The 27,937-nt window shown below is 42.1% G+C and overlaps 1 protein-coding gene across 1 annotated transcript in view; it reads left to right on the top strand.

Annotated features, from left to right (window-relative positions):
• The window catches only part of cacna1ba (calcium channel, voltage-dependent, N type, alpha 1B subunit, a), a gene marked incomplete at both ends in the record, with an annotated part of 109,690 nt that overhangs the window by 58,489 nt on the left and 23,264 nt on the right, over positions 1–27,937 (top strand). Inside the window, 21 exons of the mRNA XM_080466528.1 lie at positions 929–1,015; positions 3,025–3,104; positions 3,616–3,835; positions 4,906–5,018; positions 5,753–5,865; positions 5,944–6,075; positions 7,375–7,447; positions 7,545–7,662; positions 7,779–7,846; positions 8,709–8,815; positions 11,493–11,528; positions 12,959–13,780; positions 14,708–14,895; positions 17,693–17,813; positions 18,626–18,755; positions 18,854–18,913; positions 19,821–19,927; positions 21,717–21,737; positions 26,404–26,500; positions 26,686–26,846; positions 26,932–27,069. Coding sequence (XP_080322654.1) covers positions 929–1,015; positions 3,025–3,104; positions 3,616–3,835; positions 4,906–5,018; positions 5,753–5,865; positions 5,944–6,075; positions 7,375–7,447; positions 7,545–7,662; positions 7,779–7,846; positions 8,709–8,815; positions 11,493–11,528; positions 12,959–13,780; positions 14,708–14,895; positions 17,693–17,813; positions 18,626–18,755; positions 18,854–18,913; positions 19,821–19,927; positions 21,717–21,737; positions 26,404–26,500; positions 26,686–26,846; positions 26,932–27,069 — 2,992 coding nt within the window. The remainder of the gene's footprint in view (positions 1–928; positions 1,016–3,024; positions 3,105–3,615; positions 3,836–4,905; positions 5,019–5,752; positions 5,866–5,943; positions 6,076–7,374; positions 7,448–7,544; positions 7,663–7,778; positions 7,847–8,708; positions 8,816–11,492; positions 11,529–12,958; positions 13,781–14,707; positions 14,896–17,692; positions 17,814–18,625; positions 18,756–18,853; positions 18,914–19,820; positions 19,928–21,716; positions 21,738–26,403; positions 26,501–26,685; positions 26,847–26,931; positions 27,070–27,937) is intronic.

The raw sequence follows: 27,937 nt of genomic DNA, 5'->3' as shown, positions 1-27,937 counted from the left end.
TTTTTTTTTTTTTTTGCAGTTTTAGCCATTTTCCTCTCTTCAGCATTACTATTTTTTAAATATGTTTTTGTAGCATATTTATCTGTTTTTGCAGTTTAGCATGGTTCCTTTAGCCTTTATTTGCTTCAAGCCTAGTTTGCTAGTTTAGCCATTTTAGCTGTAGTTTAGTTTGATCACTTTATCCATGTTTGCAGGTTTACTTACTTTAGCTATTTTAGCATAATTAACTTTATAGCATGTTTTTTCTGTGTACTTGGGTCACTTTATCCGTTTTTGCTGTTGTAGCCATTAAAGCTACATTATCCACGTTAGCCACTTTAGCTGTTTTAGCTGTTTAGTTTGGTCACTTTAACCATTTTTGCCATTTTAGCCACTTTAGCATCATTAAGCTTTTCAGAATATTTAGCTGTTTTATGCAGTTTAGATAGTTTGGTCACTTCAACTGTTTCTCTTGCTCTTTTAGCCCTTCAAGCTAGTTTAGCTGTGTTCGCCATTGTAGCTGCTTTAGCAGTGTTTCACAGTCTTTCGCTATTTTAGCCATGTAGATTTAATTTTGTAATGTTTTCTTTCTCTCCACAAATCAAGCAAGCAGGTAAACCAGTGAAAGTTAGTGAGTAAAATTAAACTTTTGGATTTATTCAGTTAGCTCGTGGGCTTATAAACTCAACAATTATCATCTGCTGTGAAGGGCGGCGATAAAGTGATGTAGTGGGATGGGACATATTTTTCTTAAAAAACATTTGAACAATTATTTTTATTGAAGCATCACATTTGTCATGTCGAACTGCAAAATAGGAGTTTTAAAGTTATGTGGGCTCCACATAGCAGGCTCACAAGTTTAGTGTTTTGTTTTTTTCAGTATCCAGAACTCTTGGAAAGAGAGAGATGAAACACTTCTGTTGTTAAGTTTGGTGTGTTTGTGTTGCAGAGGAGGTGATGCTGGCTGAGGAAGACAAGAACGCAGGGGAGAAGTCTCTGGATGGAGCGTGGTACAAACGGAAACACACCAACTCTGGTGAGGAGCTCAGAAACTGAAGACAGAAAACACACTGGTGCTGAAAATACAGACACCCCGCTAAGAACACACGGAGGTCATAGAACTTAAAGGAAAGCTGTCTTTTGAGGTACATTTGTTTGCAGCAGCTGGTGTTTTTTGTCTTCTCCTCTGTTTTTTAATTGCTGAATTACTTCTACGCTACATTAAAGCCACCAGCTGTGTGTATGACGAAGCTTTCTGCAGCAGCAGAATAGACAAGGCTCTTTTGTATCTGATTTTACAAGAAATACCACAGCTAGTAGTCTCTAAATTTATAGAAGGGAAAATAATTTACAGTGAAACCGCATTGTTTTTGTGTTTTCGTGTCAGATAAGTGTCGCGTTTATACAGCAGGTTTTTTTTTCCATTTGCTTTTCTTTGATTTTTGATTTTATACATAATTAAACAAACAATGAAGTAGTTGACATAAAGACCTTTAAACAATTGGAAATGAGGGCCGGGGGGGGGGGGGGGGGGGGGGGGGGGGGGCAGTGGGGCAGTCGGAGGCCGTTTAATAAAATGCTTTGAGAAGCACTGATCTAATCTGTCAAATTAAAAGCAGATAAACTTCTAACTCAGCAACAAAAACACAAGATTAAGCTTTTTAGTGCGATTTCAGCATTTGCATCTTATTTGTAGTCGGATTTAGGAAATCTGTGTGTGTGTGTGTGTGTGTGTGTGTGTGTGTGTGTGTGTGTGTGTGTGTGTGTGTGTGTGTGTGTGTGTGTGTGTGTGTGTGTGTGTGTGTGTGTGCGCGCGCGTGCGTGCGTGTGTGCGTGGGAAACTTGCTTACTCCTAACTGTGAGAGCCGCCACCATCTGTGCAGCCTCCTAACTGAGTTATCAGCGTGTGGCTGATACAGATCATTTCCACTGGCACCCCTGAGAGTGTGTGTGTGTGTGTGTGTGTGTGTGTGTGTGTGTGTGTGTGTGTGTGTGTGTGTGTGTGTGTGTGTGTGTGTGCGCGCGCGTGTGTGCTCGCTCTTATCGAGGCCGCGCTGCCTCTCACCTGCAGCCTCACCCGGGGTAACAGTCAGAGTGATTACTGGCGTCAGGGTGGAGGGTTAATGAGATTAGGAGGAGCAGAGAGGCGGTGTGGGAGTATGAGAGCTCTTCATGCTCCTCCAGCAGCAACTCTCAATTGTGTTCAAGCATAAAACCTGGAAAACTGCAAGTGCAGGGAAAATGTAGATAGAGGGGTTCCTCTGCAGGAGAGTTGACACCCCTCAAGGAAAAACACGGTGAATGTTTAATGCGTTTTGACTCTTCGTTTACACAACAGAGTTCAGTCATTGAAAACAGTTTTAAAAGTCACTGGTCTCAAACAGGGAAAAACATGCACATGTGGCCGGATTTACTAAGGACCTGAGATCCTAAAAATGAGGCCTTGTTTCCATGGCAACATTTTCAAGTGAAAATGGAAAACTTTTGTTGTATTTTGGGTGTCCGTTTGTGGATCAGCAGTGCTCAGAGCCACTGAAAACATATTTAAAGGTGAGTTCACCATGCCTTAGACCCTGTTTATATGAGAATGAGCTTATTTCTTTAATGGTGGTGCTCGAGGTCACCATGCAGTGACTGGATAAAACCTCTGGAGATGGACGTGTTAGTGGAAGAAGTTATCGAACATATAAGAGTCGTACGGCTAAAAAAAAAAGAAAAGAAAGAAAAACACAGGATCTGATTTGTCAAAATGTGTGGAGCAAGTTGAGGAAAATCCTGTAAAAATTGTTGATAAAGACTGAGCTGATTTACAATGTCTTATTAAAAAAGGTTAAAAACAAGACTTAATCTTAAACAACCAACCATTTTCAGCAAATTTTTGGCGAATCTCAGCGGACAGTAATCCATCACCACAGACTCCTTCCAGAATTCAGCCAATGTGGTGAGGGCTGTTTTCAAAATGTTTTACTGAACTCAGTGAACACCGGGAGGATTTATTGGAGAGGGCTGCTGTCGGACCTGATTTACTTCTGTCTGTGTTGGCAGTGCTGAAAAGGACCAAGAAGAGTAAGAACGACCTGATCAATGCAGAGGAAGGAGAGGACCACTTCACCGACATCTCGTCTGTTGGTGAGGACTAAACCCTGACACGTGTTTCCACCCTGCTTCGCCTCTGCACCTTCGCTTATTTAATGGATGCATGGATGGATGGATGGGTGGATGGATGGATGGATGGGTGGATGGATGGATGGATGTTTCCGGAGGTGGTCCGGGGGGTCGGAGGGGGAAGAGGATGGAAATAGAGCAGGAAATGATGAGCTCACTCGTCTTCCTGTGCTCGTAATGAAATTCTAATGGAGCCATTTTTCTCCGTCTCCTCCGTTTCCAGTCCCCCTTGACACTTGTTCTTAATTTAAGTTACTCAGGGTTTAATATAGCTCGGGCTAAATGTGTGCAGCGGGGTGGGAGGGGGTTAGTGAAGACCACCACACTGGTGGGGAGGCGGAGAGTAGGGGGGGGGTTTCACTGAGCTTTCAGCCCTCCAGGATGTGAAGAGGAGTGAAAGTAAAAAAAGTCTCCTTGTATTTTTGGGGTTCAGACCCGGTGACTTTATCGCAGCCCTGTGCGTTCGTCCCCACTGCACCCCCAGGGTCCCCGTTCGCCCGGGCCAGCGTGAAGAGCAAGAGCGAGAACTCGTCGTACTTCAGGAGGAAGGAGAAGCGGCTCCGCTTCACCATCCGCCGCCTGGTGAAGTCCCAGAGCTTCTACTGGACCGTGCTGTGCCTGGTGGGCCTCAACACGCTGTGCGTGGCCATCGTGCACTACGACCAGCCCGACTGGCTCACCTACGCCCTGTGTGAGTACCTGAGCACCTGGAACCAGCACACCTCCAACCACTGTCAAATCACCACTAATCCACAACGGCTCAACATACTTGGAACAGACTGTCAGCTCATTATTTCACCACCTCATCTTAATGCTCATTTTACAGCCAATTTCACCTCAAAGGAGTGACGATGTCTCATAGTTTTCATCCACTACATCTGTTCCACCTCTGGTTATAGACTAAAGTTTATTTAACAGCTAGTTACAGACCGTTATTTTGAAGGAAGCGGAAAGTCCTTACATATCTGCGATGATTACATGACGATGTTTTAATGGAAAATCCATCGTTTGTTGCGTTTTCATTTCAGAAGAATGTGGCGTTTACGCGGCAACATTTTGAAAACGAAATAGCAGAAAAGCTATTTCGTAGTTAGCATGCAGCACGCACCACACAAACATGCATGGAGAGAACAATACGCCCTAAGCATTAACAATGGGAGTACATGGAGATTTGAATGGAAAGGCGAGGAAGTAGGATTGCTATTGTGGGTGATTAAACGAAGTCCCAGGAGAGTCTGGAGGTCCTTCTACTGAGCATGTGCAGAATAACTGTTTACTTCGGCCGCGGTGCCCATGTGTAAATCAGAAAAGTTACATTTTCTCCCATTTCCACAGCATTTCAGAACGTTTCAAAGAGTTTATATTTCCAAGTTTCTCCGAGCACCGTTGTCCTGAAAACACAAATATTTCCTGTTTCCGCTTGAAAACACTGTCGTGTAAACGGCGCCTCAGTCTGCCGCCAACGCTCCTGCATCTATTAAAACATGTTTTGGTCAAATCAACGTCAATATTTCACTCTTCATGTTTTTTTAATTGAAGTTAATTGTCTGTAAATAGTAAAATACTTTACATGGTAACTTTTTTTTCCTCATGTAACTAGCAGGTAACTGTAATGTAATCCGATGTCGTGTTGACTCTGTGTGCACCTGCCTCCTCTGAACCATTATCTCCTCCGATCAAAGCACAACAATAGCCTCTTTCTCTTCTGTATTTGCGCAGCGGGCCTGGTTATGGTTTCTTTTTGTTGTTAACGTGTTTCAGACCTGGCTGAGTTTGTTTTCCTGGGTCTGTTCCTGGCTGAGATGTTCATGAAGATGTACGGCCTCGGACCTCAGAACTACTTCCACTCCTCCTTCAACTGCTTCGACTTTGGGGTGAGGTGTCCTGCGGGGCAGGGAGGAAGGGGGGCAACATGATTTACCCCTATTACTTCTCCCTGTCCTCATCTGGCAACTCCATCACTGTTTTAAGACATATAAATAGGGATGCACCGATACCTACATCGGTATCGGGTCCGATACTCGGACTTGGTATCGAGAAGTAGCTAAAGGTCAGTACCTGTACTCGTCCTTTAAAGCGGTATCTGTGCATTCCTACATGTAGATAATTCTAAAATACCAGAAACACAGGAACACAGTAATACCCAAGAACGTACATGTGTTTCAGTTTAAGGTTTAAAAAAGGTTAAAACGGGTTATAAAAGGTCAGAGTCTCTCATTTTCTCCACATTTTTAAACGATTATTTTAATTGTAGAGAATAATGTATTTCCTGGTGTTTATTTATGATGTAGTTCACAAAATCTAATATTTTTCTATTTATTTAAGATATCTCATAATAAATTTGTTGAGTGTTGGATTTTTGTGAAAAAATCTTTTTATATTTTCATTTTATTTTCATTTTTGAATATTGTTTTTATTTTTTATATTCATTATAATAATTTAATATTTCAATATATTATTATTTCCATACACATATTAGCATTTGTTATAGATTTTTTGTCTTTTATTCAGAATTTATAGTTTAATAAATGTAGCTATTTAAAGTGGATTCCGTTGTATGTTTCAGAGCGTAAATGTGTTTAATAAAGCGTTGCATTGATGACTTCAGGTGATCATCGGCAGTATCTTCGAGGTGGTCTGGGCTGCCATCAAACCCGGAGCGTCGTTCGGGATCAGCGTGCTGCGAGCGCTCCGACTGCTGCGCATCTTCAAAGTCACGAAGTGAGCAACGCACGGAGTCTCTGTGTTCGCGTTCAAACTCGTGACGAGGTGGTGAAACTACAATCTGTGTGTGTGCAGGTACTGGAACTCTCTGAGGAACCTGGTGGTATCCCTGCTGAACTCCATGAAATCCATCATCAGCCTGCTCTTCTTGCTCTTCCTCTTCATCGTGGTCTTCGCTCTGCTGGGCATGCAGCTGTTTGGTGGACAGTGAGTCCGCTCACACTTCACTGAGGCTCACATTTGATAACCAGCCAAGGACCTGGTGGCTGTTACAAAGGAAACCCTGAGTTCATTCTAATTATTTCCAAATGATTACATGTGTTCTTTGAATTTTTTACTGTGCAGACCATGCTCAAACAAGCAAAAATATCTGCAAAGAAACAGGTACCCAGGGAAATTCCTGCAATTTTGACACTTTTTACCTAAAAAAGCAAAATAAAATTGCTTCCTATAAAAGATTTTTATTTAACTATTTATTGTGTAATTTATGCATAAAGTGCCCCGTTTATGATTACTGTAATTCCTGCATTATGAGTTTGGGTTTTTGTTTGGGCTGGTCATTCAATTTATATTAAGAAGCAACTTATGTATGTAAACAAACTGTCCATACCATGTTTGGCCATTAGATGTCACTGTATGGCAGCAGAAAGCTGCTACAGTACCACAGAACAATCACCATTACTACCTCTATTTGACTGACGCAGCAAGACAAATTCCTGCAAATTCACCAATCCACATGATTTAACACTTAAATCTTGACGTGGAGAAAAATGTTTTTTTTCCTCTTCATGAAATGTTTTTATGAGATGTGACTTACAGTTCAGAAAACACTGTACTTTGGTTGGTGAAGACTTTTTATTCCTGATGCTTTGCCTTTTCCATCGAAAACCCATGATTAGGTTTTTTTTTTATAGCACATTAGATTATTGTATTTGTTTTTCTGTGGTAATGTAGCAGCATTCTGTTGTCATACAGTGACATCTGGTGGTCACAGTTGGTATTTTACTGTATTTTTGATATATAATTCATATGGCTAGCCGAAGAACCGCAAAAAATAAAATACAGTAATCTTGAAATTCATTCTTTTGTGGTGAGAAAGATCAGAACAAGTGTTGAAAAAGTTTGAAAGTTTGGAGTTTGGATTGAATCTGTTGAAAATCAAAGGGCATTTTTTAGGCTGCTGAGATTCTAATGAAATCCCGACCGAGGGAAAGCTCTCATAGATTTTGAGGAGACACCAAACAAGCTCTGCTGCCGTCTCCACCTCCTCCGTATCCAATCCTTCACAACGGAGGAGGTGTAATTAGGTCCCGGGAGGCGGTCGGAAATGCAGAATATCAGCATGAGGATGTCTCATCCGTTAGAGAAGAAACAGCGGAGGAGCCGTGAGGTCACTGGCAGCTGATGGGCTGTTTGGAGCCTGAGTGATGTGAAGGGACGAGGAGCCGCTGAGTGCAGCGGGAGGTCAGAGGGAGCGCTCACAGCCGGCCTGTTTTCTCCCCGCAGGTTTAATTTTGAAGACGAAACGCCGACAACCAACTTTGACACGTTCCCAGCGGCCATCCTCACCGTCTTCCAGGTAAAGGTCAACTCCGTCATAGTGGTTTCTTGCTTTGTTTTTCCTGCCTTCACTCTGCCGCCCCCCCCCCCCGTGTGTACCCCCTCCGCCCCAATAGATCCTGACAGGCGAGGACTGGAACGCCGTCATGTATCACGGCATCAAGTCACACGGGGGCGTGCACGGCGGGATGTTCTCCTCCATTTATTTCATCGTCCTCACCCTCTTTGGAAACTGTATCCTGCGCCATCGATCCGAAGAACCGCTGCCTCTGTAGCTACTGATCGTGTGTTTATCGTTTATCATCAGATCTTTCTTCAGTTTATTTTCTCCTGACGATAGTAATAACCAGACACGCTCCTCAATGTCTTCTTGGCCATCGCTGTGGATAACCTGGCTAATGCCCAGGAGCTCACTAAGGTACAGTATTTTTCTTGGCTTATTACAGTTTTTAGTCAGATGGAGGAACCAACCACATCCATTAAATCCCACACAGACCCTCAGTCAATAAATTTGTTAACATTGTCAGAATGCCTCACCTTGATCGAGTCAATAAAACCGTCTTATTTGGAGACATTCTAATTCTGTGCTCCGTATATCTCTAGAAAAGCTGAGAAAAAAAAATCACACATCTTGATGCCTTCTGAGTTAAACTTTCTCCAAACCCATGATACATGCGATACATTTATGTCCCAATTTCATGACAAAGTTTTCAGGTGAAAACGGAAAACTTTTACGGTGCTTGGAGCCGCTGAAAACTCAACTTAAAAAAAAAAATGGCTACCAAGGTGGATGTTTTTGAAAACACTCCATTTCTGCCTCTGTAGAAACGGGGGTAATTGCAACTTTTTGAAAACACTCCAACTCCATCTCCATCTCCATGGAAACGGGGGGAAACCCACCCTTTTTATTTTTGACAATGCTGCTACTGCACATGTGCACCACGGCCATAGCAACTAGTTCTTCTGCACATGCTCAGTAGACGGACAATAAGAACAAAGTTTTCCTCCAGAGTGTCTTGACTCCCAGTCCATATTCTCTATTCTAACTTTCTCAGGTACACTGAGAAAAGTTCCCTGTCAGAATAAACAGAGACATTTTTTTTAATTTAAACTCTGTAGTTTTCCAGTAGTTAATTGAAATCGACACGTTAAAATCGCCAAAAGTCTGAAGTTACGATTTTGAAACAAGCGGATGAAGATAATGGGAATCTCACACGAAGGTCTCACTGCCTGCGTATTTGCATGCATGTTTGTATGTTTACGTTTCGCATGCCGTTCAGGACGAGGAGGAGCAAGAGGAGGCGATCAATAAGAAGCTGGCGCTGCAGAAGGCCAAGGAGGTAAAGGAGGTCAGCCCCATGTCGGCCGCTAACATTTCCATCACAGCGTAAGTCCACCTCCTTCAGTAATGTATGAAAACTTTTGTTACGGATGTATTTAACTTTTGGATTTCAAAAGCACCAAGAACAGCCACTGATTACATATTGTCTAGATGTGCTGTAAATAATAAGTCTCAACTTGGGAATAACTGCTGTTTCCTGGCCTCTTTGAAAGGGAAGCTAACCGCTAACAGCTGATTACTGTTACTGTTAAGACAGCTTCAGCTAATGCTAACAGTGGCAAAGAGAGACGACATTCATGTACGATTAAAGTAGCAAATAACAAATCAGTGCTTCAACAGTTTAGTGGAATTGTAACCAAGCTGAACTTAAGGAGCTAATGCTAATGCTATTATCATTGTTAGCAAGACAGAGAGAGCCAGCGACTTTGTATTTGCCTACGACAAAAGTCTTTAGTAACTATAACTGAGTCATATCAAGGCCCCGTTTACACGACAACGTTCAATAAACTTTCGCTGCGTTCTGGGGATGTGTTGACATGACGACGGTGCTCGGAGTCGCTGAAAACGCAACTTTTTCAAGGTGGAACATTTTGAAAAACGCCACAACGCTTTCTCCGCGGAAATAGGGAAACAACTTTTTTGAAACATTGCGACGAGTTTGATTGTTGACGGTCGTCGTAATAACAACTAGGTTTAATTACAAAGAAAACCAACAGCACCAACTCGTGGCCCGACATGCTGACTAAACAGTTTTCAGCATTTCTGCCATTGTTGTGGAAAAACACACATCGTTTCATCGTTCGAAACATTGCCGTGTCAACGCAAAACTTTCCTGAAATGTAAATGCAAAAAACAAGGTATTTCCTCTTGAAACGTTGTCACGTAATCGGGGCCTTGATGTTTCCACTTTTTTTTTTTTCTGGGCCTTAGTTCTGTCTACCAGACATAACCTCTGTAAATATTGCTGAAGTTTGGTTTTGACCTCGGTGTCTGTCGTGAAATGTTAACCGTGTTGTACGACTCTGCCGTCACCACAGCAGTCAGAGCCTCCCCGACGGTTCGTTACCTTTCCTCTTCAGTTTTCTGTCTTTCTGACGTCTGACCACTCGTGGAAACGTGACGAGGGCCTCAGAGGGGACGGCGAAATGTCCATTTCCTATCTGGCTGTTTTCTCTGACTCCATCCTATTATGATGTCCCCACCCCCACCCCAACCCCCACCCCCTCCTACCCCCATTTTTGTTTTGTGCATGTGCAGTTTTCTAACACGCAGTCGAGGTAACGCGCACTCTAGCAGCTCATCCATCTGCAGCGTTAACTCACTGTGAGTTATTACCTCTCTGTTACAATTCTCCAACCCTCCCATCACCCCTCCTCTTGCAAAAGCCGTCTTCTTTTCTCTCATTTTCTTTATTGTGTGGAGAGAACGTGGCGGCTCCTCCGTGATCTCACCTCCAGCTACGTGTGTGTTTCGCTGATTACATTTGTGTGTGTGTGTGTGTGTGTGCGTGTTTTATTTTTGTCATTATCTCCCTGTGAAGTGTCACGATGGTGTCCGTAAATGTCGTATCTCAGTGTTTCTGTTCATTTCCAGCAACGTTGTTGAAGGTAATGCAAATCATTGATTATGATTTCTAGTTGCTTCTTTAAAATCGAATTAAGTATCTTACATGGGAGAGCACATTTAAGAAGTAACTAGTGACTTTGTGAAGAAACTCTTGCATGACTGTCAGTGTGTTCTGTGTTATTAATGGAAACACACCTGTAATGTTGTAGTGTTAGCGTTAGTAGAGCTGTCGGCACTGTATTAGTTAGTGGAGAAATATGCTGTGTAATCCGGACTTTAGCGAAAGTTACATCCATTAGAGGACAATGTTCTTTAATCTGGATTATTTAAATTATATCAGTCATTGGGAAGACGATGCCCTATAATCTAGATGTTAGTTGGAGGAAGATGCTCTATCATTTGGATGCGAGTTGGTGAAAAATACTCTGCTGCTCTATAACGACAAAAGTAACCAGCACTGTAACTGTACATTTTAGTAATGAGTTATTGTTCTCACACTGTTAAAGAATATTGGTATTACTCTTTCTTCAATACTGCTCTGTAGATGTCAAGATGCTAAATATCACTGTGAAATCCAGAGATAAATGTATTTTGTAGAACCAGATTTGTGTGGAACAACAAAAATACTCACAGGAAAGTAAACTAATCAACATATTTGATGATGAGTCAGACTGATGTGGAGTTAGCAGTTCCCATATAACATCTCTTTTCTTTATCTGTCTAGTTAGACGTGTCACTAATCATTAAACTAGTGACAAAAACAGAAAATATGTCAATTGAAATTTTGGGGGTGACTTTATCACAACAGTGGTCTCGATAAAAAGAGTAATAAATCAATTGCATCGTTTCAAGGAGAAGTTCAATTTATTTCCATGAACTTTCTCTTTGTTCCAAACAGGGATAAAAGCTTTAAAAAGGATATTTAGAGGAAGCTGGAGCTCAGTTATAATTTCATAGTCTTAACTTTCCTTTTTTTTTTTTTTTTTTGCATTTTTTATCATTTAGCGCCTGTATAGATGTTCCCTCCCTGATGTCAGTACTCCGCTGCTTATTTGCCCCCCCCCATGCTTCGGCCTGTAACGTGTTTCAGACCCTTTTGCAGCTCCCTCTCTCTCCCTGCGTTTGTTTCAATGTGGCTCCCTTTATGTGTTCGTAGGAGTTATGTCTGCACCCCCGTCCATCACTACCTGAGGTAAACGCCCCCACTGCCTGTTGGACAGACGGTCCGTTAACGCCGGCCACATGATCATCTTGTCATCCTTTACATTCCTGAGCGCAAGAGCGCAAAAAATTCCAAACCCAGTGCATTTGCCCGTCATCACCAACACACTGCGTTTCAGACTCATTTAAGGCTCATTTATGCTCCACGTACACAACAAAATGACCATTTCAAACAAAGTTCCCGTCACTGCTATTGCACTTTTATACGTTATCCAGGTATTTAGGTTCGCGTGGACGTTTTTAATCAAGAAGAAAATAAAACAACAATACCATATTTCCCATATACCATATTTCCCAAACTCGAACCCCCCCCCCCCCCCCCCCCCCCACACACACACACACACACAGGTAATCTGACTTATATGAAGATGTCTCATATATCAAACGGTCATTTATGTGCTGCTCACACTTTCGAATTTTCCAGTAAAGTTTACCCACATTTACTACGCCATCATCTGCGTACGTGGAGACACATTTCTTACAATCCATATTCTTGTTATACGAACACAGCAGCCACTTGTGGAGTGACATACAAATACGGCGTTTTCAGCGTTTCTGGGATTTCACGTGCACTGCAATCCTTTTCGAAACATTCTTGTGAACCAGGAGATGAACGAAAATGCCAAGGAATTGAACACAGAGTACAAACGGAAGGTTTTCTTGCGTATCCATATCTGGAGTCGAGTATAAATGAGCCTTTATCAGTCCAACAGTCCTATGTGGTCCACCTGTTAGCCTGAAGCAGCGTGTTGTGCTTCCGAGAACGTACAACCAAAGAATGCAGGACCAACATGGGCTGAAGCTGTTTGTTTCCACAGCAACAGCAGTTTTAGACTGTTAATCGATGCAAAAGAAGAGCACAGTTTTCAAGTCACAAACTGTGACGAGCGCATGCATTCAACCATTTCAAAGTGCTTTACTTCGCACAAACATAAACACCCCCTCCCCTGAAAAAACTAACCAAAAAAAAAAGAGCCAAGCATGGTAGTCATGCTTGGCCTTCTGTTGAGGCATTTCCATAGACGAGGTCTCTTCACAGTCTGACGGATGGAAGCATCGTCGGCTGTGTGAGAAGCTCCATTGCACTGTGGTCATACTGTAAATCATTCAGCATGTAGGGACTACGTGTGTCATCCTGAGATGTAAAACAAGATATATTGCTGGTTTTATGTGCCATGGAGTGTAAAGTACATACATATTAAATGTGCCATAAAGGAACCCATGCCTGTCCGTGAATCCATCGGAGATGCTTGAACTTTTGTGGCTGTGATGAGCTGTTGTGTCCAAACTGTGGTGCTGAACATAAAGCCGGAGCTTCAGGAGATAGTTCACACAGAGCTTTATGTCACATCCTGGACTGTCAGCGGTTGTGATTTGTGTGTTTTTTCTTCCCGTGTGCAGCAAAGAGCAGCAGAAGTCGGTGAAGACGATGTCGGTGTGGGAGCAGAGGGCCAACCAGCTGAGGAGGCAGAACCGGGCCAGCTGCGAGGCGCTGTACAGCGAGCTGGACCCGGAGGAGCGCCTCCGCCTGTCCACCGCCCTCCACATCCGGCCTGACATGATGACCCACTTGGACCGCCCGCTAGTCGTGGAGCCTCGCGACGGGGCTCTGATGGGCGGCGGCCACCACCACCACCACCACCACCATCATCACAAGCCCTGCGCGGCGGACGACGCCGAGACCGCCGACGATCCTCCTCCGCCGCCTCATCCACTCGCCGCCGCCCCTCACCAGCCCCGCCGCCACCACCGCCACCGAGACAGGGACCGCGCCACGACCAGAGATGAGACTGACGACAATGGCGATGCCGCCAAAGACGGGCGACACCACGTCCACCACAGCCGCTCCAAAGACCAGGACGGCAGCCGCTGCAAAGAAGGGAAGGGCGAACGGTCCCGCAGCCGTGAGGGAGGCAGGAAGCACCACCACCACCAGAGCTCGGGGGAAGACGGTGGGGGTGTCACTGGCGATAGAGAGCACCGCCATCATCACTCGCACCGCCAGTCCCGAGGGGGCAACGGGACGGTGAACAGCGGGGGGAGGGGGGAGCGACGGTCCCGCCACAAAGTTGGCCGTTCGTCCAACAGAGATGGGGAGAGGAACTCCAGGGGGGACAGTGGCGAGAACGGGGAGAGGAGGAGGCATCGGACTCATGGATCCAGGGGTCAGTCCACGGCGGAGGGGGAGGAGTTTAATGACAGAGAGAAGAGCCAGAGTCACAGGTAAAACCAACTGCCTCACCATGGTACTGTCCCAGGAGCTATGGAGAGAGCTCAGCCCAGCTCAGCGCTGGGTAGCTGATCACCAGATCACCAGATCGGATGAGGCACGACTGTTATTGAGTTTAATTTTAGGTTTTATTTGTTTGGATTTTGTGCGTGGGCCAGCTTCACTTTGGGTAGTAATGGTCATTAAAGACTGAGTTCCAGGAGTCAAGTCAAGTACAGCCTGTTGGGTGGGTCTTGGATTTCAGATTTCACACATGCATGAGAATTGTTTGGAACAGACTCTACCACATAGATTTAACAAGTCCCTCAGTCAACAGCTCTTCTCCAAGGAAGGGAACCTTTCCCACAACTTACTAACATTTTCTACACCATCATCTGCATACGTGGACATGAATGAACCTGTAAGGGGAAGGAAAACACTTTAAATGTTTTAATGTAAACATCCTGCTTTCGTCTGAGTGGGTAGAAACTTTTCCAGGATCTCTAGAGATAGTTTTTTAAAATGATGTTGCTTGAATAGGAAACTTTTTTGAAATGAAAAGGCCTTCGATGGCTATCATGTGAAAGTGAGTCTTCAGTGTTTGCATAGTTTGTTGTGAGGTTCATTCATTCATTCATTCATTTTCTTCCGCTTATCCGTTTCCGGGTCGCGGGGGTGGCAGTCTGAGCACTGTCACCCAGATCACAATGCACCGATTAAGAACCTTCCTGCAGGTGGTGAGCCCACGGGAATATGGTATTGTTGTGAGGTGCTGAACAATAAAAAGTCAGGCAGTTCCCTGGTTTCACTTGACTCGCACCAGACTTTATGGAAATTGTCTCATCGCTTCATAAGTGTAGTGAAGTTCGGTTCATAGTCGCAGGTCTTTGATTGGATGGTCGAGGTTTCAGTTTGCGGTTCTTCTTCTGATGTCGGTGCAGGGTGGGCGACTCGGAGGGGGAGTCCATGGCTATCTCCCCCCAGCAGGGCTCCGGGGGGACGAGCTGGCCCCCCGACCAGCCCGAGGACTCTGACAACCTGAGGAATGTCCAACGGACCGGACAGTCCTCCGCCCACGTCCCTCCTGTGACCATCACCTCCCCTCCCGGAGAGACCACGCTGATCCAGAGTGAGTCCTGAGACACACACACACACACACACACACACACACACACACACACACACACACACACACACACACACACACACACACACACAGCATCACCCTTTTCACAATCACCACGAGAGACAAATGTCTCATATAGACTCTCACTCTGTAATAATATTAGTTTTTACTCCTCCTGAGCCTGAAGCTCTGTTGAAAGGAGATTTGTGACCAAGCTGTGAGTTAAAGACGCTTTTACTTTTCATGGGGGACGTCTATTACCATGGGATCTTTTATTTTTTTTTCTGATCTCACTTCATGGAATTCTTCATTTAATAAGCGAAGATAAGGAACGGGGCAGAAAGTGAACAGAAATGAGGATTAAAAACTAAGAAATGGATGAATAAATGTCAGTAGTTAACCTTCTCAGAGAGGCAGGTTCAATCACTTGATAGCCATTTCAGTATAAAGTCGACAAATCATTTTTTTATGTATTCCAAACATTTTTAATCCACTTTGTATGACTGTTTATTGGCATTAGTCATCTCTATGATTGAGTGTCTGGAAAAGACTGTTGTTTCTTTGCTCTGTCGTGATACACCTCTGTTCGCCCCAATTACATATTGATTACAGATGTTTACCAATTACAGGTGATTCTATCTTCACGAACAGAAAGAAACAGTCGATTTGATCTTTCTCTGCGACAAGCTACAGAATTAAATCTGACTCGAGTAAAGTTCACTTCACCTGTTCGTGTTTTATCGGCACCTCCTTTTTATTAATGTTAATGTTAAAACATTCATTAATGCAGCTGATTAAATATTTATAGTTCTGGGTTAAAAAAACAAATTGTTTCATGTTGATTTCGAGATGTTTAATCAGAAAAAAAAACATTTTGATGCTGAGGCAACAATCATTGGATTTCTTATACAGACAATACAATGGAAATATACAGGACTGTCTCAGAAAATTAGAATATTGTGATAAAGGTCTTTATTTTCTGTAATGCAATTAAAAAAACAAAAATGTCATACATTCTGGATTCATTACACATCAACTGAAATATTGCAAGCCTTTTATTATTTTAATATTGCTGATTATGGCATACAGCTTAAGAAAACTCAAATATCCTATCTCAAAAAATTTGAATATTTCCTCAGACCAAGTAAAAAAAAAAGATTTATAACAGCAAAACAAAATCAAACATTTGAAAATGTCAATTAATGCACTCAGTACTTGGTTGGGAACCCTTTTGCACGGATTACTGCATCAATGCGGCGTGGCATGGAAGCAATCAGCCTGTGACATTGCTGAGGTGTTATGGAGGCCCAGGATGCTTCAATAGCGGCCTTTAGCTCATTTGCATTATTGGGTCTGGTGTCATTCAGCTTCTTCTTCACAATACCCCACAAATTCTCTATGGGGTTCAGGTCAGGGGAGTTGGCAGGCCAATCGAGGACAGTAATGCCATGGTCAGTACACCAGTTACTGGTGGTTTTGGCACTGTGGGCAGGTGCCAGATCATGCTGGAAAATGAAATCATCATCTCCATAGAGCTTTTCAACAGATGGAAGCATGTAGTGCTCTAAAATCTCTTGGTACACAGCTGCATTGACTCTGGACTTGATGAAACACAGTGGACCAACACCAGCAGCTGACATGGCTCCCCAAACCATTGCTGACTGTGGGAACTTCACACTGGATTTCAAGCAACTTGGATTGTGCTCCTCTCCAGCCTTCCTCCAGACTCTAGCGCCTTGACTTCCAAATGAAATACAAAACTTGCTTTCGTCTGAAAACAGGACTCTGGACCACTCTGCAACTGTCCAGGGCTTCTTTTCCATAGCCCAAGTCAGACGCTTCTTCCGTTGTCTTGAGTTCAGGAGTGGCTTGACCATGGGAATACGGCTATTGTAGCCCATTTCCCGGACACGTCTGTGAACGGTGGCTTTTGATACCTGGACTCCAGCTTCAGCCCACTGTCTTTGAAGCTCCCCCAAATTCTGGAAGCGGCTCTTCTTCACAATGCTGTTAAGGCTGCGGTCCTCTCTCTTGGTTGTGCAGCGTTTCCTGCCACATTTCCTCCTTCCAACAGACTTTTTGTGAATGTGCTTTGAAACTGCACTCTGTGAACAGCCTGCTCTTTTAGAAATTTCTTTTTGTGTCTTACCCTCCTGATGGAGGGTGTCAATGATGGTCCTCTGGACAGCAGTCAGGTCAGCAGTCTTCCCCATACTTGTGATTTAGTTTATTGAACCAAGCTGAGTGTTTTTAAAGGCTCAGGGAAACCCTTGCAGGTGTTTCGAGTTAATTAGACGATTCAAGTGATTAGTTAAATAGCCTGCTAGTATACTTTTTCATGATATTCTAATATTTTGAGATAGGATATTTGAGTTTTCTTAAGCTGTATGCCATAATCAGCAATATTAAAACGACAAAAGGCTTGCAATATTTCAGTTGATGTGTAATGAATCCAGAATGTATGACATTTTCATGTTTTTAGTTGCATTACAGAAAATAAAGGACTTTAACACAATATTCAAATTTTCTGAGACAGTCCTGTATATTAGAATAAAATGCATTAAAAACTCCTGGTTACAAAGAGGATTACATCCTTTATATCTCTCATTCTGGGTATAGTAACCATATTCACTATTGCTAATCATTAATAACAACCAAGTTTGATGTTTTTAAAAATTCACATTCCAACCAATCAATACAATTTGAGTCACGGTGCTGGTTCACTTCCTTTATCGGAGACGAAAGACTCAAAGTAATGTAAACTCTGAGCTCACGGTGGTCTGGTCGTCTGTATTTCCAGTGAACAGCATGGACAGTGAGAGGATGCCCATGACTGAGAAGACCCTGGAGGATCTGGCCCAGAGTGGACCCAAACCCATCCTGCCTTACAGCTCCATGTTCATCTTCGGACAGGCCAACCCGTGAGTCTCCCCGAACTGCTTCACCTTTTTAGAAGCACCTCCAACATGATGTGGGAGTCAGAAACACTGTCACTAAAACATACTTACTGTCTGTTCTGGATTATAAATGCGTCTGTCGAAAAAAAGCATCATGAAGAGAAAAAAGGTTTCTTACTCACTGGGAAGTCTTTCTGCAGAACGTTTTACAGTTTTCAGTTTAATCTTCAGCGTTTAATTTTTTAAGCTTTGTCATTCAATTTCAGTAAGGATAACAGGTTTTTTTAGTACCATAGCAGTGTTCTGTTGTCATACAGTGACATCTAGTGGTCCCAGATGGTATGTACCCCTGCATTTTAGTATATAAGTTGCTTTCAAAGAAAGTGTGACTTGTGTTTTGGAAACGGCGGTAATCTTGAAATCTGTTTACTTTTCATTTGGAGTTTTTATGATGCACCAGAATACCGAGGTGCCAAACTGTATAATTTCCTACGGGGTGAAAGTGTTTAAAAACCTTGTTTCTGCTGCTTTATGTTTGCTGCAGCATAATTTATCATCTAAAATTCAAATATGTTTTTTTCTTGTGGTAATGTAGCGGCATTCTGTTGTCATACAGTGACATCTAGTGGTCGCAGATAGACCATATATGTTTGGTATCTAAGTTGCTTCTTTATGAAATTTGCATGGCCAACCAAACAACAAAAAAAGTGTGTGACTTATAGTCTGTGAAATGTGGTGAATATGATCCGAACACGAGAGGCGGTGTGAGGTGCAACAGGTCTGTTTCTGTAGATTGAAGTGTTTGAGTCGTCTCTCCTCCTCCCTCCCCCCCTCAGGGTGAGGCGGCTGTGTCACTACATCGTGACTCTGCGGTACTTTGAGATGTCCATCCTGGTGGTCATCGCCATGAGCAGCATCGCTCTGGCAGCGGAGGACCCCGTGTGGACCAACGCCCCCCGAAACAATGTGAGATGTTCAAAAATGAATTTGTTCCGCATTAAAGATCCGTTTTAATTTTTTCTGTGTCATGACTGAGCTGCTGTCTCACCCTGTCTCGCCTGCAGGTGCTCAAATATCTAGACTACGCCTTCACCGGGGTCTTCACCTTTGAAATGGTCATCAAGGTGAGCTGCGATAAACACTTAACATCTTCTGACTCTCGCACTTAAAGGGGCAGTATGTGAGATTGTAGTAATTCCATACTTGTGCATTAGGGGGCAGTAAAGAGTCATTGTGGCAACAAGCTGGCTTTGTGTATAGGAAAAAGTATAATTATTGTGTACATTCATGAAGGGAAACGTTAAACACCCGAGTACTGTTGTTTCTAATCTCAACACTGACTCCCGGTGGCCTATGGTGGTACTGCTCTGTTCTGTGGTTGTAGGCTTTCAGGAATCAGAAATATGATTGTAATGAACATTATATTGCAAAGGTATCATCATGATATCAACATATCGCAAAAGACTGTGTGAATTGATGATCCGGATGGAAATGACTGATTAACTGATTAGAAAAAAATCAGCTGAGAAAGAGCATGAGTAAGAGGAAGAACAAATCTGGAAGCATAAATCATATTGTTATTCCAACACTATGCAACACCTAAACAATTTTAGGTTTTAGTTATAACTAGTTTCAATTAATTAAAAGCTACCTGAAGAATTCTTTTTAATTATATATGTAATTAATATATATATTAATTAATATATGGACATTTATACTAATACATTATAGACATTTAGATCAAAATTATTGAATTAATTAAAAATATATTCAATGTTAGTTTGTCACCATAAACATTTTTATGCCTATTTAATTCATAAAAAACAAAGACAACAAAAGATTTAATAAATTAGACCCATTGGATAAATAAATGTTGAAATAATTAAGAAGGAATTAAATGTAAACTCGACAAGAAAATAATTTTTTTCATGCATAATTCAATAAGTAAAACCCAATAACCGTGTGTGTGTGTGTGTGTGTGTGTGTGTGTGTGTGTGTGTGTGTGTGTGTGTGTGTGTGTGTGTGTCTCAGATGGTGGACCTGGGCCTGCTGCTTCATCCTGGTTCTTACTTCAGAGACCTGTGGAACATTCTGGACTTCATAGTGGTCAGTGGAGCGCTGGTGGCTTTTGCATTTTCGTAAGTTCAACTTCTCCTTTCGTCTTTTTGCTGTTTGTATATTTTATCGTCCGTCCTAAATACGATCATTTGGGGTTGACTGGATGTGTTCGTATAATTCACTCAAATAACTTCACAGCGGAAAAAGATCTTTCGGTGATACAGATTATAAAGCTCAAACAGTCAGATGGAAAAAGCTCACTACACCACCTTGTGTTTCAAACTGGTAGTACATGATTTGTTCACTATCTCACTAGCTGTGCCTGTGTGGTCACACAGAGCTCTGTTAGAAAATGTATCTTGGCCGTTATTTATTTGTTTGAGGTGATTTTCAGCTGGACGGCTGCTCACAGCCTTGAGGCCATCTGAATACACTGCAAACGTTTTCCCAGATGTTTCTGGAAACTATAAAAAGTTCAGAATATTGTAATTAAGGGTTGTTTTTTTTTTGCTTATATCATGAAAAAGTAAGACACAGTATCTCAATATATTACAATATTTCATTAAATCAGATGTTTATTTTTTGGTTGCAAAAATTATTATCTTATCACTTTGTGTAACTTAACTTAATTTTCCTTTGTTGAGGATTTAAATTGTTGTTTTTTTGTTTAATTAGTTTTTTCTTTTACAACTTTATCTCTTAATTTATTAGGTTTATTTAGTTTTAAATAACTTCATCATGAACTTAACTTTTTTATTATTAAATGTAAATGTAATTATAGATTATTTCAAAATTAAATTTTTCCAGTGTTAGTATGAACTCCATCTCATAGATCTTGGATTTATTTATATTTGAATTTGTATTTGTACTTTTTTTAATCCAGTCTTTCTTTAATATTTTTAATTTGAATATACCTTTAGTGCCCTTTCTCTCTTTTACTTCCTGTTTTGGTGTCCTTTCTTGTTTTCTGTGATTATAAATTGTCTTTAAAATCACACCAACGGATAAATACTGCATTATAGACACAGTTTGACAGTACAGCTGTTTTCATTACAATCTTTTAATACCATTAAAGCGAGAACATCTTAAGTGGGTTCAGCTGTTGTTGCATTTGCTGAGTCAGCGTCATGCTGACGTCCCTGGATGGACATGGTGACTGGACTGTGTGCGTGTGTGCGTGCGTGCGTGCGTGCGTGTGTGTGTGTGTGTGTGTGCGTTTTATTGACTCGATCTTCTCCTTGTTTCTGTCCTGGGATCGTTTTGAAGGAGCTTCATGGGGTAATGCGTCTTCTGCCTCTATCAGCCTGCTTGTCTGTGTCATCAGCGCATTATGTGTGGGTGTGTGTGTGTGTATGTGTGTGTGTGTGTGTGTGTGTGTGTGTGTGTGTGTGTCTGGTACACACTTATCTCCATCTCAGTTGTTGACCCTCATGTCGTCTGGCGGGAGGTCTGCCTTCTTCTGTCGGGGGTCATGTCACCTGAGTGTTCATCATCCATTTACCCTCTCAAACCCCCCCCACACCCCCCAAGTTGGGGGGTGTGGGGGGGGTTTGAGGGTGGGGCGTCTCTGTCAGCACTTCCTGCTCAGCTGGAATGATCCGTCTGTTTCCATCTGTCACCCACTCACTGTTTGAACCATCGGAGTCGTGTGAGGGGGCATTGGACCTCAGCATGCTACACACACACACACACACACACACACACACACACACACACACACACACACACACACACACACACACACACACACACACACACACATACACAGCTGTTGTCATGTGATACAAACGTGTGTTTTATCTTGTTTCTGTGTGTGAAGCATCCATAAATGTGCTGTACCTTGTTTTACCACTGTTTTCCCCCAAGTAGATCGCAACAAGGTGTGACCAGGTGGGGACCCCCCCTATGCCATCTCAAACTGCCCCCCACCATCCACTTACACCCCTCCCCTCTCCATTAACCCCCCCACCAAACGGCCGTCAGCCTCCATGTAGAAGAAATCATGTTACAGTCAATTTAATGCTGAAGTTTGTCTGAGAGCTTTCAACCGAAACCACAAACCACCAACAGCCACTATCGTCTCTAAATCCTCCCGTTTTTCAAGGTCGTAAACACTCAAAATGAATCCCAATATCTTTAATAAAGAAAAGAAAAAGCCTTATAAATTCACCTGCATAAGTTCTTCTGACAGAGACGTACAAGAAGATCATCTGGTGATCATGATGCCCTTTGGAAGAAAAGCCAAACTTGGAATTGTTTGTTTCTTTCCTTTTAGGAATTTAAAAACAGACCACATGTGGCAGTTATGTCAGTATCTGTACTCTGTGGCTTGCTTTATTTATTTATTTATTTATTTATTTATTTATTTATTTATTTATTTATTTATTTATTTATTTATTTATGTAAATTTTTTTTATTATTAATACTACTTTATACTTTCTTAATAATAATAATAATAATAATAATGATAATAATAAAAACAAAAAAGCCAAATTAACTTTTTGGACAGCGCATATATTTTTGTAAATGCACATCCTTTTACCTCCAGTATTTTTGTGCACTTTTGTACTTTTCATAACATTATCATACGTGTCTGTACTTCTATCTAAGAGAAGAGTTTTATTTTATTTTTAATTTTTTATGACGTACTCGCGGAATGCGGCTTCTGTCTTTTGATTTGTAAAAAGATCTGAACCTTTAAATAATTCTGGAGGCTGAATGCAGAGTTTCATCTGCCGGTACTTTCCAGGACAAAGAGCGAGAAAGACAGCAGAGGGACTGGAGGTAAAAATAGAGTTTCCAGGGTTCAGCTCCCCGCTGGTCTTCCAGGGACATGATGAAGTGTCGCCACTGAGGCCCGGCGTCCTCCTTATCGTTCAAAGCGACCCCCCTCCCAACCCCCCCCACAGCACCTCGCAGACCTCTGTCACTTGTTATAGACCCGCTAACGATCCCGATCCCACCTCCTCTCTGACTGCAGCACTGCTCCCAGGTGGTGAGGGTTTCCTGTGGAAGCTGTCAGAATAATAAAAAATAAATAAATGTTTCCTCTAGCTTGCATCGTAACCATTTGAAGGATACAAATGCCAGCATGCTAGACCGACGTGCATCAGAGCATGGATGCTATTGCATGTGATTGTCATTGAAGTAAAAAAAAGGACCCGGACAGTTATGAGTTACTTCATTACGTCACACTGTTGCCTGGTTGTTGCCTCCAGGCTAATTGCTAATGGGGAACTTTAACGTACAGTTTTATCCGTTTATTAATCATAACGTGACAGTTTGACTGTGCGATCAGACGGTAAGTCTCACCTCAGTATGAGTGGCATCTGTCAAAGAAAGCCTGGGTTTGAAAGACGGTACAGTTTTTAAGTTGTCTCAGTGCTTGTGAAGCATTTTTAAACTGCTGTTTGGTGGTATGGAGTCAGTAACTACCGTATCCTTTGGACAAATAGGAGAAAAAGGTGTAAAAGTCTCACTACTGTACTATACAACACCATCATCTGCATAGAGGGAGAACATTTGTTATATACAGATACTGAGTGGACCTATACAATGAAGAAAGACAGAGAAAAGGATCTAATATGTCTTTATCATACAGCCTGTGTGGGTGGTTTTAGTGTTGTTTTGAAGATGTTGCCATCTGAGAGCAAACGTTTTTCTCAAGCAAAAAATGTTTTGAACTTTATGTTCCTTTTAGCCGATTGTTGAATAAATGAGGCCAACATACTTTATTGGACTTTTATGTCTTGAAAGATATGCAGCTCCTCCTCCAAGTTGACCTGTTTTAATCCCTCAACTTTAAATGGATACCGGCCCGTGTAGACCAGCTCCGGACAAGAGACGCTCTGATCCAGTTGTTGTCAGACCGACTCAAATTGTCCATTTTTCTGCTTGAGACATGGACATTTAGGACCAAATTTTCACTTGTTACCTGACAAATCCGAACCCTCGATCAAGGGATAATCAGTGGTCAGGATTCTGGTTGGTTTGCTGGTTTCTAGTTCCTCTAAAATAAGAGTCTTTGTGTAAAACTGCAAGTAGGACGCTTTAAAGACAGACTCAGAGCACATAAATGGAAATATACGTCTCGCTTAGAGGAGCAACGAGGCACCAAGTGTGAACGCAAGTGACCAAAATACGACTTACAATGTGATTATACAAGATGTTTTATTACTTAATCTCAAATAAAGCATTAAGGTATTTAAATATTGTAGTGCTTTGCTGAGAGGTGAACAACCATTAAAAAGGCATAAAAGGGAAACTTACCTGATAGGCAGTGTTTTCACCTCATTGCTGTTGTCTTTTTTTTAAACGTGAGTTTATGAGTTTGTTCCCTACAGTTTGTACAGTCCTGAGACATAAAGTCTGTATTCAGCCTTTCCTTGATCCAATTGTTTAAGCCCTCATTGTGTTTTATCAAGAATTTATTTGCAAATCTTTTAACTGGAACATAGTGAGACGTGACCTGTGACTTTCGATGTTTGTTCATCCATGGAAATACATTTCTTTTCATCCTGTTCAAGGATGTGGAGATTCTGCAATACATGTTTGGATGTCTTTTTAGGAAAGGTTCCGATCGACCAGGGAGCCACAGAGATTTTTATACCAACATACTGTATGAGCCTTGAATATCTTCTTTACTTTTGTCCCGATTTATCTAATTAAATTTACAAAATTTCAGATTAATTTAATTTTTAGAGCAATACATTGCAATATTTTCAATGTGTGTGTGTGTGTGTGTGTGTGTGTGTGTGTGTGTTGTCATGACTGTCAAGAAAAAGAAGCCACAGTTTGCTTTGTCGGAGGAGGACAACTCTGGAAACTATTCACACAATGACCATGCAATCAATGAGCGTTGTCTTCTCGTGTTTAATCGCCTTCTCATCGCTGATATTTTCTTTTAGGCGTTGCATTAATGTCTGAGCCTTCCTGAAGGATCCTAATCCCGTGGATTAAGATCCCTGATGCACAATCGTCGCTGTGACCGTGTCTGCATGTGTTCATGTTTTAGACACTTGTAGGATTTCTCTGTGACTTAACCCATCTCTTGCATGTGTTCATCCAGGGATTACAGACTTGTTCATGTAAACCGGGATTACATGACACACCCGTACACCCGCACATTGAACTGAACGATGCGGAGATGCATGTGTCTGTGTTTGTGGGCCGTTTGCTGTTCAGAAAAAAAACTAAACAATAACAAGTCCTGCAGTACATCCCTCCACCATCGACCGCCATGCACATTTTAGATAACCGTTCAATATCTACTGTTTTCTTTTTGATCAAACCAACTGTGCCACCATGTGATACACATATAAAACCATAATACCAGAGTGAAGTTAGGAGCTAGTCTTGTAGTTCTAGAAACACTCTGTAAAGTGTTTTTTGTCAACTCAGCACAATCGAAGATCCTATACATCATTCAAGAACCGTAACATTAGTATGAATGAGGACATATAGATTTTTCAAGCTCCCAATTCAAAATATGGTCAACTCAGAGCGCTTTAATGCTAAAATAGGAACCTTAAAATTCAAATAATTTTATTCATCCCCTTTGGGCAATTCAAAAGCAGACTGAGTAGTTAATAAAAAAGCATAAAAACACCATACAAGCTTTAAAACACCATAAACCACATCATATATAAACAGTATATATAAAATAAATACCTATTATAAGGACTTCCAAAACTTAACAGAGAAAAACTGCAGTTCATTCTTTCACAATCTAGAGGACAAATCTGCTTCTGGAGTGAAAACGCATAATTTTTGCATTTTCGTTTCAGAAAAGTTTCCCTATTCCACAGCAACGTTTTGAAAACGAAGTCCGTTTACACGACTACGGCAGAAACACTGAAAACGATGTTGTCAGCATGCCGGGCCACAAGATGGTGCCGTTTGTTGTTTTTATAATAAAACCAAACACACATGCGCTCAGAGAACAATACGCTATAAACTATCAAACTACCAAGTCCCAGGAGAATATATCCTATTTGCTGGAGAAAGTTTTGGTTGGAGAGCTGAAAGTCTGACAGCACCACATGAAGCTCATTAAGTTCATGTGGAGTTTTGTAGCGTTAGAAAACATCGAAATATCACAGTGAGAAAAATCTGAATTACATTTAAGAAAAAAGTCAAATAAATCAGAGTCAAATAAAAACTAAAGAAGAACTTTCTTCTCATAAAACTGGAACAGCACAGTAAGTTTAAAGTAGAGATATATTGTATATCATTCCACAATTATTTACTCAAACCCTTCTCAGCATTTTGGGATTTTACAGAACGTAAATATCTGTCCAGTAACAGCAAATTATTAAGCTTTATCAAGTTCAAGATGACATGTCTTTTGACTGGTAATATTTGTAAAACAGACATTTGTTGTGACCTTCATTACTTTAAACAAGCAGATCTAACCATAACTCCCGACACATTTAGAAAAGCATCTGACTTCCAATCTGAAAAAATAAAACTTTTGGCATTTGACAATTTCTAAGGACTAAGTTTAGACCTAAACTTCACATATGATCATTTTCTCACGGTGTTTTTCTGTCCACAGGGGGACCAAAGGCAAAGACATCAGCACCATCAAGTCACTGCGGGTCCTTCGAGTGCTCAGGCCTCTCAAGACCATCAAACGTCTGCCCAAACTGAAGGTTCTGCTCCTCCAAAGCTTGTCTGACATTAATAGGCATTGAAGAATGGTGTAGAGGAGCAGGTTTTAAACCGCTAATCTTTGATGGAATATAGGTTTTTATGTAAAAATGCTTTGTCAGACAGTTTTTTTTAAATTTTAGTGTGTGTGTGTGTGTGTGTGTGTGTGTGTGTGTTCCCTCTCCAGGCGGTGTTTGACTGCGTGGTGAACTCTCTGAAGAACGTCCTGAACATCCTGATCGTTTACATCCTCTTCATGTTCATCTTCGCCGTCATCGCCGTGCAGCTCTTCAAGGGGAAGTTCTTCTACTGCACGGACGAGTCCAAAGGCCTGGAGAAGGACTGCAAGTTCGTCTAAAGCCCCCAGCCTCCCTTTGTCACCCCTTTCCAGCCCCCCCCAGCCCCTCTCAGCTTGTGTCTGTGTGTCTTTCAGAGGTCAGTTCCTCGACTACGACAAAGACGAAGTGGCCGCGATGCCCCGCGAGTGGAGGAAATACGAGTTTCACTATGACAACGTGCTGTGGGCCTTCCTCACCCTCTTCACCGTGTCCACCGGGGAGGGCTGGCCAACGTAAGGCTCATTTTCATCCTCTCACACTGTGATGCAAAACACTTTATCAACCTAGAACGAGGGACTCCGTAGAGCGCATCCCTTCGCCAACGCCACATTTGTTTGTGGACCCAAGTTAGCATCACTTAGCATGTTAGCCGTTAGCTCATAACGACGGTAACTCGCCTGTCAGATAGTAACATCACTGTGAGAAACACTGAGTAGAGGCACACAGATAAACCCCTACTTTAGTCAATGCGTTCACACAGGTTTTTCTGAATGCTTGTCGAAGCGCAGTTAGCGGTGAGCTAGTAAGCGGCTAACGGCAGAATCCATGCTGCAGCCATGACGGCTCACAGCGGACCCCCAGTGTCCACAACGGAGGAAATATCTCACCTCTCCAGGAGCTCCATCTCCAGGAGTTCGATCCCAAAATCTAATTGATTGGTCCTTGGGTGATGACAAATCATCTCTGAAGATTTCTTGCAATTTGTGGAAAGTTGGTCAAATACGTACATTCGTACGTAAACCAATAAAAACACGGGGACAAAAACATTTCAAGTAAAAATGGAAAACTTTCATGGCAGTTTGAGTGTCGGTTTTTACGTCAAATTTCTGGGATCCACTGAAAACGCAACTTTTGGAAAAAAAGGCTCCCAAGGTGGAACTTTTTTAAAATGGTCAGACTCTGTCTCTGACACATGCTCAGTAGATGGACAATAAGAACAACGTTTCCTCCAGCGTGTCATGAGTCATGAGTCCATATTCTCCTGGGACTTGGTAGTTTTATTGTTCACAGTCCATAATAACAATCCAACTTGGTCGAGGCCTTTGAGTTTACCTCATTTGTCAATAACACAACATAAAAATTTTGCACAGCTTTTGTTTT

This window comes from Lipophrys pholis (assembly GCF_963383615.2).
Source record: "Lipophrys pholis genome assembly, chromosome: 7".
Classification (NCBI taxonomy): domain Eukaryota; kingdom Metazoa; phylum Chordata; class Actinopteri; order Blenniiformes; family Blenniidae; genus Lipophrys; species Lipophrys pholis.
Note: the sequence above shows the minus strand (reverse complement) of the source record. Positions and strands in the feature narration are given on the sequence as shown.